The 14,817-nt window shown below is 34.9% G+C and overlaps 1 protein-coding gene and 1 pseudogene across 1 annotated transcript; one reads left to right on the top strand and one right to left on the bottom strand.

Moving 5' to 3' along the window:
• Positions 1 to 7,956: 7,956 nt before the first annotated feature.
• LOC109396529 (olfactory receptor 52N4) lies at positions 7,957 to 8,968 on the top strand. Its single transcript, XM_019668391.1, has one exon. It carries the CDS (start codon positions 7,985 to 7,987, stop codon positions 8,948 to 8,950), a length of 966 nt encoding a protein of 321 aa, XP_019523936.1. The 5' UTR covers positions 7,957 to 7,984; the 3' UTR covers positions 8,951 to 8,968.
• Positions 8,969 to 13,452: 4,484 nt separating this feature from the next.
• Positions 13,453 to 14,817, bottom strand: part of LOC109396492 (uncharacterized protein KIAA1958-like) — a 6,499-nt pseudogene continuing 5,134 nt past the window's right edge.

Below are 14,817 nucleotides of genomic sequence, written 5' to 3'. Positions count from 1 at the left end.
CTTTGTAGCCTTTTCCTCCTTTTTGCTTTCTTTTGGATAATTTATTATGATTGTATTTTATCTTCAACCTTAGCGTACACGCAAGAACAAATAAATAAAAATTAATTGTGGAAGACCTGATACTACTTTTTTGCCCAAAACTAATTAAAAGTATACAAAGTAAATAAGTCTAATAAGTGAGATAGTTTCTGTAAATATATACTGAGCTTAAACCCTAACACTAGATAACATTTATTCTTTCAAGCACATGTAAAGCATTAACCAAAACATCATATTCTTGTTAATGAGATCACACCATGCCATCAACAAGCCCTGTAAGCAGAAATAATATAAGCAACTCTCATCATGCATTAAAACCAGTAATATAAAGTTTAAAAATAGCATTTTAATAAGTATTCACCGACATTATTAAATTAAAATGAAATAATCTTATCAAATTGTCACATAACTATTGGAATGAAAGAAAGGGAGTTCCTAATACACAACAGGGATTTATTTTTAGAAAATAATCTGATCAACAATGTCATATAAGTTTCACATACATTTATTAAAATGTTTCTTTTAAAGGATATATAGGTATAAGAATAGGATATGTTTAAATAAATTAAATATATCTACAACAATCTTTTACTGAACCATAGTAATCCTGTTTTGGAATGGATTAATTATACAATGTTAAATGAAAAATTTATAATTTTTATAATTATATATATGTTTTATATATATAACAGTTATATCTATATGTTATATATAATTATATGTATAATTATATAATTTTTAATGAAAAAGTCTGTGTTGTAATATAGTATGTTCACTTTTGTTAAAATGTATATAATAAATACATATAAATACATTTACATGTATTTTTTAACCAAGATAAAATCGTACTAGAAGTTTCCTCTAAGTTGTAGAACTATGAATGCTTTTAGTCACTTTTCATATACTTTTCTATTTTTCTAATTCATTTTGTTGGCATTACTTTTATCAGTTTTAAATAGATAGAAAATTAGAATCAGTTACTTTTGAAAATTATTGTTATCATCATGACCATTATTTCCAGGTTTATATATTGATCTAATTTTTTTTCAAACTTAATATGTAAATGCAATAAGCCTAAATTTTTTATCACTTTCTCTTATAGACCACCATAACATTCATCATTTTCCTCTCTTGAAAATAAGCTTTTTAAGATACGTACCCCTCTCTTTACTGCAGCATTCAGTGGCCAAGACATGGGAACAACAAAGTGCCTTTCAATAGATGATTAGATAAAGAAGATGTGGTACATATACACAGTGGAACACTCCTCTCTCATGAGAAAAGATGAAATAGTGCCATTTGTGACAACATGGATTGATCTTGAGATTATCATGCTAAGTGAAATAAATCAGACAGAGAAAGCCAAGAACCATGATTTCACTGATATGTAAGATATAAAACTAAAAGCAGCAAATGAACAAGACAAACAAACAAGCAAAAACTCACAGACACAGACAAGAGTATAGTTGTTACCAGAGGGTAAGGGGTGAGGATGGAAATAGAAGAGGGTAAAGGGGGTCAAATATATGGTGACAGAAGGAGATTTGACTTTGGGTGACGAACACACAATCCAATATATAGATGATGTATTATAGAATTGTATACTTGAAACCTATGTAATCTTATTAACCAATGTCACCCCAATACATTTAATTTGGGAAAAAGAAAGTAAGCCTTTTAAACCAAGGGCTATGTTTACATATTTCCTACCCTATCTTGGAGAGCAGAAAGTTCTTAATAAAATAAATGGAGCGATGACACAATACGTAAATAAAAAAAGAAATTTTAAGAATGGATAAGTGTGTAAATGAAAGAAATCCCTTACTTAAGTGCTTTTGATCTGTTTTCCACAGGGCAATGGGAAAAAGGACATATAAATTTGAGATAAATATTAAATCTTAGTTTTATTAAAAATAGCTTGTGTTCATTTTTATTCTCTGCCTTCTAATATATACATGCTAACACACAAACACATACATATGAGATTATTCACTTATTGTGTGTATCATTATTTGTGCACTAAGAATGGAAAATTCTTGCTCTTTTTTTTCTTCCCATAGAGGTTAGCTTGATCCCAACACCAACACTTGTGTCTCTGATACGCTGAAATATCCACTTGGGACATATTTTCCTTTAAATGCTCAGCTCAATAGTACAGAAAACAAGGAAGTTAGAGGTTGGTAGCAGCACGTGCTCATGTGTTCTAAAATTGTGCGTTTTTTGTTTTTTTTTCACTAAGTCCCTGAACCTGATTGCATTCAGCTTACTGTTTTGCTACCCAGAAACTAAGGTATTTAAGACATACAAAAGAGAGGATAATGACAGGATTTTTTTTTCTTTTTTGGCAGTGGAGAGGAGCTTTGAATATGTATCAACTGCTTATTATTTTCCTAGAAAAAATAATTTTTTTATTTCAGCCACACAATTTGAAGGCAAAAGTGTTGTGTAGGATTGGGTGTTCTTGGAATATGTTTATTTTCACAAATAAGGCAAAGTTATATTTTATAAGTGATGATAGTCATGTGTTAATATTATTATTTCAGCAATCCTATATAAGCGCCAGCATAGTATGTTGGTATGTCACACTCCTTGTAGAAGAAATTAAATTCTGATGTATTAAAATTATTTTTAATTTGTTTTGAAAAGAAAATTGCTTAAATTTATAGTTACTATTTAGATATTTAACTTAGATCTTGGACAGCTTTGCAAATGTGCTGAAGGTGGGACCTAAATTATTGCGTAAGCATAAAGCCAGTTTTAGTGACTAAAGCTATACTTATAAAAAGGAAATTGAGGCAAATAAATCATTTATCTAGTACTTTTTTTTAAAATACATCCTCTAGAAAGTGCAAATGTATTCCCAGATAAACATTTTTAACTTAGCAGTTTACCTTAATTTTATTTATATTTATGTTTACCTTAATTTCTTTGCCCTCTTATATATGGATATATAGTTCAAATACAATAGAGCTAAGGAAACATATTGGATAACAATCATAGTATCTTTTTCTTCAACCTGATAGTTGTTCTTTATGTGCAGATATCATTAAGAGACTAACATTGTCTTCTTGTTAGGAGACTATTTAACAATACAATCTATAGACCAAAGCAGATATTGAATATCACAGTTAATGTATTAAAGTGGGACAGAGGAAGAAAAGCATAGTGACACTATTGACTAGTTTATACTAAATTGTCATAAATCTTTTATTAAAACTATAATTGTGTACATGTATATGTGTATGTTATACACATATATATGTTTTAAATTTATATTTATTTTAATGATATATGTGTAACAAAACTAGAAAATATAATGTTGATTATATATATATAGTATGAATTTACCAAGTCTAAAGACAGGACCTTGTTGGCAATTTTGGTCTTCAAGGAAAAACATTTCTATTGTTATGAAGATCATATTTTATGCTTTTATACAAAATAGAAATTAATACATTCCTTGAAATTCCAAAGTTAAAAATTTAAATTATGATTGAACCACTTATCTTAAATAGAAAATTGAAAGTCAGTTTAATATGCCTGCATATTGCCTTAAGTGTAAATTTAAGGAATCCTCATTTTAAAGCTTTCCCTCTGTTAATAAAGTGAAGAAGTGAATTCAATTGTTTCATGATTTGGGTTGTGAAAAAACCTTATCAAACCTGAAAATTAAAAAATTTGATTCAGTTAGTTAAATTGCACACCAGCAAGCATAATCTTTGCCCAAGGTGATCCTGACTCAAGTGATTTTGCTTTGAATTATCTTTTTCTGATATTAATATATCCTCTCCAATTCCTTGGTATTGTGTTTGCCTAAAACACTTGTGTGTGTATGTATACATTTTTAAACCTTTGTGCGTAGCTTTCATTCTGATATACTCTTTTGTACTGCATATACAACTTAAAAAATTAATTACAATATGTTCAAATTATTAGATAGTTTAAATGATTTATACTTATTGCCAAAATGAATGCACTTTTAAATAACTTTTCACCTTATTTTTTCTTTCCACTTTTTCATGTTTTCTTTATTTCCCTACTTTGTGATGAGAATGCTTTATTTATTTATCTTTTCTGATAATCTTCAGGAAGATGGTTTATATTTTTTTCTGTAGTGGTTCCTTTTATGCATTCTAAGTAATAATATTTAGATTATAATTTAATAATTCTAAAGGTCAATAAAAATGTTATTCATTTACCCTTCCATTGAATCATTTATTAAAAAAAACATTTATTTAGTATCTGATTATGTACCAGATGATTTGTTAGACACTGGGGATATAAATATAAATACAAACTGTCCTTAATATCAATAATTTCAGGGGCTGGCCGAGTGACTCAGTTGGTTAAGAGCTCGCTCAAGAGTTTGAATTCTGAGCAACAGTGGTTCAATTACCGGCCCAAGCTGAGCAGCTGCTGAGCTGCCAACAGGTGGCTCAGCTTAAAAAAAAAAAAAAAAGTTTGCCTCAATAATTTCATTGACTTGTGAGGGATTCCCACATATGAATTGATTTTTATGGTTCCATGAGGTAAACATAATGAACGACAATTTTTTGAACAAAAACATTTCTTTCCTCTAATCATGGTTGTAACTACATTATTTTAAGATGACTTAGAAGATGTGTCACTACTATCACATCCAAGCGACATTTTAGTCTTCCTGAAGGTTTTTTTTTTTTTGGAAGAATGAGTGGTAATTAACTACATTTGAGGAGGGCTAGGAGGAGAACATCAGAAATACAGAAGACCTCATATCGCAAAGCCAGGAATATCAGTGTGATGTCGATAAGAAATATCAACAGGAGAGGACACTGTCCCTTCCATTTTGATCTGTCACAATCTTAATCATGCTTCAGGTCTAAGGGCACTTGTCCTATCCTCTTAGAAAATTCTTCTAAGACTAGGTTAGATACACAGGTGCTCCTACGGCACCCAGGATAACTCTAATATTGTCCTAGAAGAGCATGCATATTAACATGTTCAACCTGTGTTTCCTTACTGTCTACAAATCAAGTTACCTTTTAACAAATCTGATCTGTCTTCTTTTGGTGTCACTTTATGATACAGATTTTCCATATGACTATAGTCCTTATCACATAATGATCTTAAGATAGTCAATTTTATTAATGAAGGGTGCAATGAATATTTCCTTTGATGGAACACGGAAGATAATTCATTTAGTGGCATTGCTTTCTATGAAGTTAATTTTTGTAAGCATGCCAAAATCACTGTCAGTCTGAGAAGAATATACAAAATTTTATTTAAACAATTCAATTTATCATTTTTCATAGGTAGCATTTTTTACATCCTGTTTTCAAATATTTACCTCCTCCAAATATCAAAGATGATGTGTTTTGCATTTCATTTTTAGCTCTACTATTGTATTTTTCTAAAATTGTTTTTGTGTATGATGTGATTTAGGGAACAAGGTATGTTTGTTTTCTTCCCACATATATTCATTGACTCAGTAATATTTATTGAAAATACTACTTTTTTCTCCACAATCTTCAGTGTTTCCTTTGTCATAAATTAAATGGCTTAATGTGTGTTTCAGTATTTGGTTTTTGGACTCTGTATTTCTCACAATAGTGTTTTTATCTATATTTAAAGTGATGGCTAATCTGTTTTTAGGAAGTTACATAAATTGTCCATCTGCATACCTTGAGGAATTGTAAAGCTGAGGTTAAAATCCATATATTTCACTGAGATACTGCTCTTGTTGTACTGACCTGATCTTAGAGAAATTGAGAAGTCAAAAAAGCCTCAAAGAGATTAAGTGAATTACAAAAATCAGTTCTGAATCCAGGTCTTCTACCAAATTGGTGGAACTTCCGTTACATTCGTTGACAACGTTTCTATGGAAAAGCAGATACACCATTTGCTATTTCTTGTAACTATAGCACTATTGGGAAGGTGTTTAAAGGAAGCCAACTGGGTTGTTTGGGAAACTTGTTCACAGATTTCCTTTTATTATAGTAAATAGAAAGCTTACATACATTTCTTGTTGTTTAGGAGTCTTGTTGCTAGTTAAATGATTACCTGCCATTCTAATCAGCGTCAATCTCCCATTAATTCTTATTTTGCTACTTGTTGAGCAGAGACTACAATATCTCAAGGTTTTTCCGTTCATTCTTTTACTCTCACTGCTTGGGGGTTCAGGGGAGTATTCCCTTGAGGGAGGAGTAAAAAGAGGAATATGATTTCTTCACTGCCTAATAAGTTTTTTAAGCATCACAGAGTTAAATAATGACACACAGGATTCTTGTGAACTCTATTATTTATTCTCCATTATCAAGAAATTTTCCATTATCTGTTATTTACAAGATTCTTTATGATGTAACTTCTGGCCAAATGTCTAGCTTATCACTTGCTCCTTCCACACCAGTGAATTCTCACACACTTGATTTTTTTTATTTCTATACTTTTACATGTTGATTCTTCTCTCTGGGCTCCCTCTTACAAATGTATCTCCCTTTCAATTTGTCTTCCTTCAAAATAGATATCATACAGCTTCTTTTCAACATACTCCTTCTTGATAATCACCAATCTCTCCTCCAAAAACCCACCACCAACAATGCACATCACTTTAATAACCTAGTGTTCATTTAGGATCTTGCACATAATTAATTCTATTTTAGTTCTTGTTACATTTACTGTGGTTATTTGCATGCATATTACTATGTCTGGTTCCCCACATGGTCACATTGTAGGTGCTTAACAAATATTTCTGAGAATTAAAGAATGAAATGCCATTTCTTCACTCTAAATATTTAGTTAACTTGAAAACAAGGTTTTGATGTAAGTACAGAATTTGGGATTAATTAACTTTACGGTTGGATAAGAAATAAATTTGATGTGTGGTTAGAAATAAAGATATAAAATTGCATTTATATTGGCTCCCACTAGAACCTGATTAAAATAGGTTCAATTGTTAAAGTTATAAAAATATAAACCCAAAAGTTCAGAGAAAACAGGTGAGAAAAATTATAAAAAGTGGACATATCAACATACTATCGAATGATAAATATTACTGGAGAAACTAGCATAATTAGGCGAACTATATCAATGCCTTTAGTAAGCTACAATAATATGATGATCCTTTTTTTGTTTGTAGTTTGTTTTTGTATTTGCCTCAGACACCTGATAATCTCAGAGGGCAATGTCTCAAGATAAAATGGAGAGACTTGTAAAAAGACAGAATGAAAAAATAATTGGTTACATTGATAGATTTATCATCCTGGGCAACATTAGCTGCTTTCCAATTGTTACTGGAAGTTTTTTTCTCAGTAGAAATTTAAAAGAATTTCTACAAATGCATGTAGACCAAGCACAGGTAAAAAATTAGGTGTTTTAAAAATGAGAAGGCTGATTTAAAATTTCTACTGAATTGTGAGACTCCAAACCCCAGAGAAGAATAAATACTTAAATATTTCTGAATGCTTAAAACAGCACCTTAATAATAAAAAAAATATCAGCCATTAATTAACAATAAGAATAAAAAAGTAGTCATATCTGTGGGGTCACTGATGAGGTGATAAAAGAATTCCTCTTTAAGGTCACATTAATAGGGAGAGGCATATAGTTATCAATAGTTAAGATAACCTAACAAAATTTTTTTAGAAAAGTGATAACAGGTTTTAATATAAATCTATGAGGATAGAAATTGCTCTTTTTACAAAATTGAAGTAAAATCATTGTCTGTGATGAGAACTTGGATTGCCCAATAAGAATTTATTGAATAAACATTAATTAATAAATAAGCAACAAATAAAAAAGCGAATCCCTGGCACTTAGAAAATACAAGTATGGTGGTTTGATCATTAAAATGCACTTCAAAATTTTAAAACATGGGGATGAGAAAGAGATAGTAACCATAAACTACATTTTCTCTTCTCTTTTTCTTACTGTGGAAAAGAACCCACATAAATTTTAAGCCTACTTGATCATGCTAATGCTGAATAAAACAGAAATGAACCCAGCCTCATTCATTCTTAATGGGATCCCAGGACTGGAAGACATACACCTCTGGATTTCCTTCCCATTCTGCTCCATGTATGTTGTGGCTATGGTAGGCAACTGTGGACTCCTCTACCTCATCCACTATGAGGACTCCCTGCACAGGCCCATGTACTACTTTTTGGCCATGCTTTCCCTTACTGACCTTGTCATGTGCTCTAGTACAATTCCTAAAGCTCTCTGCATCTTCTGGTTTCATCTCAAGGAAATTGGCTTCGATGAATGCCTGGTCCAGATGTTCTTCATTCATACCTTCACAGGGATGGAGTCTGGGGTGCTCATGCTCATGGCCCTGGACCGCTATGTGGCCATATGCTACCCTCTACGCTACTCAACTATCCTCACCAATCCCGTCATTGCAAAGGCTGGGTTCTTCACCTTTCTCAGAGGGGTGCTGCTCATCATCCCCTTCACTTTCCTCACCAAGCGCCTTCCCTACTGCAGAGGCAATGTAATACACCATACCTACTGTGACCACATGTCTGTAGCCAAGTTATCTTGTGGACATATCAAGGTCAATGCCATCTACGGTCTGATGGTTGCCCTCCTGATTGGGGGCTGTGACATCCTGTGCATCACAGTCTCCTACACCATGATCCTCCGGGAAGTGGTCAGCCTCTCTTCGCCAGAGGCTCGGCAGAAGGCCTTCAGCACCTGCATTGCGCACATCTGTGCCATTGTTTTCTCCTACAGTCCAGCTTTCTTCTCCTTCTTTTCCCACCGCTTTGGGGGCCACACGATCCCTCCATCTTGCCATATTATCGTGGCCAATATTTATCTGCTCCTACCTCCCACTATGAATCCTGTTGTGTATGGGGTGAAAACCAAGCAGATACGAGACTGTGTCATAAGGATCTTTTCAGGTTCTAAGAATACCAAACCTCGTGGCATCTGAAAGGGATATTTTCCAGAAGAAAGAAGAGCTCCCGGTTAGGCAGGAGCTAATAAAATGTTTCAGGAAGTGCTATTTTTACCATGGAAATGGATGGAGTGTGTTGAATGGTGCATTTCTAAATCTGTGTCTTGAGAATCTCAACACCACTGACTTGTGCACCAACCTTTCTCTGCATTTTTGTTTGTTTGTTTCTCACTCCTGTGAAAAGATTGGTCTAATAATTAACCCACGTTTCCTTGAATAGAGCTTAATTAGTCCATTTTCATTTAAAAATAAAGTGGAAGGAGATAATCCTTTTCCAAACAGTGCTTATAATGTCCAGACTGAAAGCCAGTTGTTACTTTCCCCTGAAAAATATATGCTTTATGGTTTTAGTCATTCCAAAGATAACTTTTTTTCAATGACTTTTTCCAGAAGGAGAAGCTAGCAAGAATCCTACAAAATCAACATAATAAATTTTAAATCTTGGGGCATCTTAAAGAATCTTATTATTAGGCTGAATAGGTCTCTCCTAACCAGGCCACACATATTATTTTACTACAGACTAGTTTTATATCTGATTTCCTTCAAGAGAGCCTTTGAAAGCACATAATCTGGAGGGCGAGGTAGACAGATCTCAGCAAAATGTGAGTAACAGCTTAAAACAATATGCGAGAGGATCAAAATTGACTTGTTTCATCTTATCTCCAATTATGAATCTAACAAAATTAAACATCTCTTTCTAATATTTAAGATTATTATATATTAATAAACAAGCAGGAGAGTAAAGGAAATAGTACTTTTACATTATTGTCTCATGATCTAAGCCAATTATATAAGGAATATGGAATCAATTGGATTTTTGTTCTTATCTCTCTGTGTGACCAACATAAAAGGAGACACATTGTCTCTCCCCAATTCAGTCAATTATACTCATCAAATTGCATTTAATTACTTAATTAGTCTTTATTTACTATCTCAAATTTTTAAATTTATACAAAAACACCACCCTCTAATATGTAATTACCTTCCATGTATTACCCTATTTCTCTGCTCACCTTAAACTCAAAACTTTTAAAGTAAGGATTGGTTCCTAAACTGACTGCTGTATACAGAGGGCAATCATCATCCAAAGAAAGAGGCAGTCCATTCCAGAGTGGTAAATAGCATGTTTAGTAACAGGAGAACTTACATATGAGGAATGTCTTGAGTGGCTGCACCTGCCCACCAAAATCTTAAAAGAATCTTAAGGGCCGGCTGAGTGGCGTGATGGTTAAGAGCTGGCTTGGGACACCAGAGGGCCCTGGTTCGGATCCCACATATGAGGGCCAGTGACACTGCCCTCTACAGCTAAGATGCTGAACAACAGCTCAACCTGGAGCTGGGCTGCTGTGAGTTGCCGGCGACGGCATAGGCTGCAGCCCCTGCTGCAGTGGGTTGCCATGGGCTACCGTATGTAGCCAGCAACCAGGGTGAGCGGGCAGCAGCCGCTGTGATTGGCCATCCAGAAGCCGGCGACTGATCTGCCTCGCCCGGGAAGAGCACAATGATGGTGCCAACTTGGGCCAGTGAAGCAACGTCCTCCACAACTAGACTGAAGAACAAAAGGACAGCAACTTGTCTGTTCCCCTTCCCCCAATTCCCCAGCACTGTTCCCATCCCCCCAGTTTCCCAATAAAGATCTTTAAAAAAAAAATCTTAAAACTTTACATAGAGGCCTTAGATATGTTCGGTCACACATATGATCCAGATGGTTTCAGCAAAACACTGCTGTCTCAAGGACGTGTTGTTAAAAATAGCTCCAGCTGTGGGAACAGTGGACTGAACTTACATTCCAAGGGCAGGGGAACAAGTGAGGAGCCTCCAGTTGCTGGGGTCCAGATCAAGGGTCAACCAGAAGTCATGTTGTCTCTATGATCTCCTCCAACAACAAGCTGTCAAAATTCCCTCCCTTTACTTCCTTTACTTGCAATCACTCTTCCCCTAGTTTGTCTTTCTATGCTCCCGTCCATCACCTAAAATTGCTTTTGTCAATGTCACCAGTGCCTTCCATGCTAACAAATTAAATAGGCCCCTTTCTGGGCTCATCCAACCCTACCTCTCAAGAATATCAAATGCAATTTTGTATTCTTTTATCTTGAAACATTTTCATTTGTTTCGCTTTAGAAATTTTTTTTATGATTTTCTTCACTCCTATTTAACAGGAAGACATACAAATTGCCAATAGATATACTAAAAGATGTTCAACATCATTAATCATCAGAGAAATGAAAAATTAAAATCACAATGATATATCACCTCACATCCTGTAGGATGTTAATTATAAAATCAAACAAACAAATAGCTGTTGGCAAGAATGTGGAGAAATTGGAGCCCAGTGCACTGTCAGTGGAAATGTAAAATTTTGCAACCACTATGGAAACCGGTATGATGTTTCCTCAAAAAGTTAAAAATAGAACTACCATATGATCCAATAATCTCACTTCTGAGTATTTACCCAAAGAATTGAAAGCAGGTTCTCAATGAGATATATGTATTCCCATGTTCACTGCAGCCTTATATTCAATATCCAAGATGTGGAAACAACCTAAATGTCCATGGATGGATGAATGGGTAAAGAAATGTGTATGTACATACAGTGGAATATTATTCAGCTATAAAAGTAAGGAAATTCTTTCATATTCTATACCATGGATAGACCTTGAAGATATTATGCTAACAGTGAAATAAGACAGTCACAGAAGGACAAATGCTATATGATTCTATTTATAGGAAGTACTTAACATAATCAAACTCATAAGAGCAGAAAGTAGAATGGTGGTTACCCTTATATATTATAATAATATATTACAATATATTATAATAATATGTATATTATTATATATAACAAAACTATACATTGCTGATGAAAGGAATTTTTAAAAATCCATAAATGGAGAGACATACAGTGTTCGTGGATGGGAAGATATCAACTCTCCTCAACTGACAAACCAATGTAATGTGATTCCTATAATAATCCCAGCAAGATTTTATGTTGTATAGACAAGTTTATTCTAAAATTTATTTGGAACATCAAAAGAACTACAGTAGCTAAAACAATTGAAAACACAATAAAATAAGGGAATATTAGTTTTTGCAGTCTCAAGATTTATTTAGCTACAGTAATTGAGACTGTGGTATCAGCAGAGGTTAGGCACACAGATCAGTGGAACAGAATAGAGAACCTAAAAATATACCCCCACAAATATGCCCAAGTGATTTTTGACAAATATGCAAAAGTAATTTAATAAAGAAAATGTAGCCTTCAAAAAATTGTTTTGTTTAATCAAAATTATTATGATGATAATTTTAGGATATTGCAGATAAATGCATTTATATTTACTGTAGAATAAACTTTGTACATTTTCAAGAATTCTTTGAATTCATCTAAATCTGGTAGCAAAATGCCGCACCTGAAATGAGTGTAAATATTTCTTGGATCTCAACCACAGAGTCAAGTAATCAATGAAGGGAAAAGATACTGAAGTTTAATCCTTATAAATAAATAATTCAAGGGGGATTTGAGCTTTGAAGAGGATACTTTTTCTGTTTTCTTAACTAGTGCTTCTAGATCTTTAGTAAGACTTTTGCATTCTCTACCTTCTCTTTATGCTTGATATACAATCTAATGCTTGGGAACTTTTTCAAAGTGATAGTTTTAAATTTCTTGTAAATCTGATAATCAAATTTCATTTACACTAATTTCTTAGAGAACAAATAAATTTTATCCAAGTTCAAGCACAACAGTAAAATTAAGCTATATAACAGTCTTCCCCTCCACCCCCCCACACACAATATTAGACTTTGTAGATTATTTAAAAATTGTATATCTTCCAAAAAGAATGACAGCTTTATTCCCTCCTTCTACACCCTTTTCCCCCAAAGGAAAAAAAAATGTTAGCTAAACATCTAGATTTTCATACATTGCAAAAATGCATGGGAGCTAAAATTCTAATCAAGAAGACAAAAAGAGAGAGTATATAAATAATTTGAAGTTAAGCTTATATCAAAAATCATATTCTGGATCTGACTGAATACAATTTTGTGTAGCAGTGAAGTTAGTGCTATCTCCCCCCGATTCATAGAGATTTTCAAAAGGTAAGAAAATGAAGCCATTTATTAAGTACACTAAAAGTGAGTGGTGGGGTAGGGGGCAAAGCAGGAGTTGAGGACAAAGCATCTAGGATGACTCTGTTTCCATCTCGAGTTTTTTCAGAAATGGAATTCCTTTCTACTTTGTGTTGCCTGAGAACCACTATAGTTTTTTAAAGTCTATAACAATAATTACATTTGATCATTTACAAGTCCATTCGTCTTAAGCCTATAAATGCTATCTCCATTGGCTTATATATAAAAAGAAAGATATATATTTATGTTTTTATAAAGTTAATGCTGAAAGCAGAGGAAAGAGAATGAGAAGCAGTGAATAAACACAGTTTCTCTGGACACAGCAACCACACTGGGGTGTTGGTCAAGCCACCTGGTCAAGCAGCATCTGAGGAAGAGTCGTAGGAGGCACAGACGGTGAAATTACCACTGTTGCAGTGTCCAGCCACTGACTGGGCAGTGTGCTAACTCAGATTGCTACAGATCAGCACCAGCTGGTTGCTCTGGGTCTCAGACAAGGTGCTGCAGCTCTGATACACACTGAAGTTGGCTTTCCTGCCAGGGATGTTGCCCTTCTCACACATGGTCTTCACCATCTTGGCCAGCTTGTTCTTGGTGAGGGCATGGCAGTTGTACCAATGCAGAGCTGCCAAGTTCACAACTGGCTTGATGGACAAGTAGAAAGGGGCATTCTCATAGTGCATGGCAGGAGGCCGACACTGGGCATACTCCTTATAGTCCTGGATGAGGCATGTTGATGGGGCATGCTGGGTGGCATATATATTCATACGGGAGTCTGTCCCTCCTTCTTGGTTTTAGCATTCAGGTCACCAGTGTCTTGACCCATCTGCTCTGAGGACTCCAGCCCTGTTTCTGTTACCTGAAGCTGGATATTACCCCACTTCATGGTAGATCCATGGAAGCCTGTGCAGTGCCCAAAAGCTTTTGTGTTCTTGAGTCAGGCGAGGTTTAGCACACCCTCAGGGTTACATTGGTTTAGCAGTTCCCTTTTCCACAGAATGAGCTCATCAGCAAAGGTGAGCTTCATGGACTTGTGTGGCTTATTTCCTTTTCCTTTGCAGGGAATTCAACTTGCTTCTGTTTCAGGGCCTCTTGGGAATGTTTAAATTCTTTATCCCTGGTGATATGGTAGCCATACTTGTGTTCTTTAGGTATCATACCAGTCCACACTGATAATTGGCCTAGTTGTTGGGTTCATATTTGGACCAATCCTTCTGTCTGGTATCCACAAAGTAAGAGGCAAGGTAGGCATCCAACTCCTTACAAGGATGACATAAATCCCTTGTTTTGGTAGCATACTTGGAGATGAGGAACTCATGGAAATTGTGCAGTGCGGTCTGGTGTGTGTGGGCTCCGGATGGTTTTCTCATTCTGCCCTCTGCTGAGCTCAGCTGTTTTTTCATTCGGGTCTGGTTTGCACTGTGCCATGGCCGCAGTGGTTATGGTTGGAACAACTGGGGGCTGCTGCTGACTGGAGCTCACTCCTGGCTCTGTGTTAACTGAGAGAAAAAGGACTACCTCACAGGAGGAGACCTGGATGGGCAGATGGGGCAGGAACTCTTCAGAAGCAACTTGCTCATCCTGTCCAGGCAGCTGCAGGGCAGACAAGGGATGCTGATCTGCTTGTTAGGATGGGGTGTGCTCACAGGCATCTGCATGGCCACCTGCTGGTTGGTGCCATGGGCACCAAGGGGTCCTGTGATTAGTGGAGCCAGAGATGC

The sequence above is a fragment of the Hipposideros armiger genome, unplaced genomic scaffold (genome assembly GCF_001890085.2).
Source record: "Hipposideros armiger isolate ML-2016 unplaced genomic scaffold, ASM189008v1 scaffold_525, whole genome shotgun sequence".
Lineage (NCBI taxonomy): Eukaryota > Metazoa > Chordata > Mammalia > Chiroptera > Hipposideridae > Hipposideros > Hipposideros armiger.
Note: the sequence above shows the minus strand (reverse complement) of the source record. Positions and strands in the feature narration are given on the sequence as shown.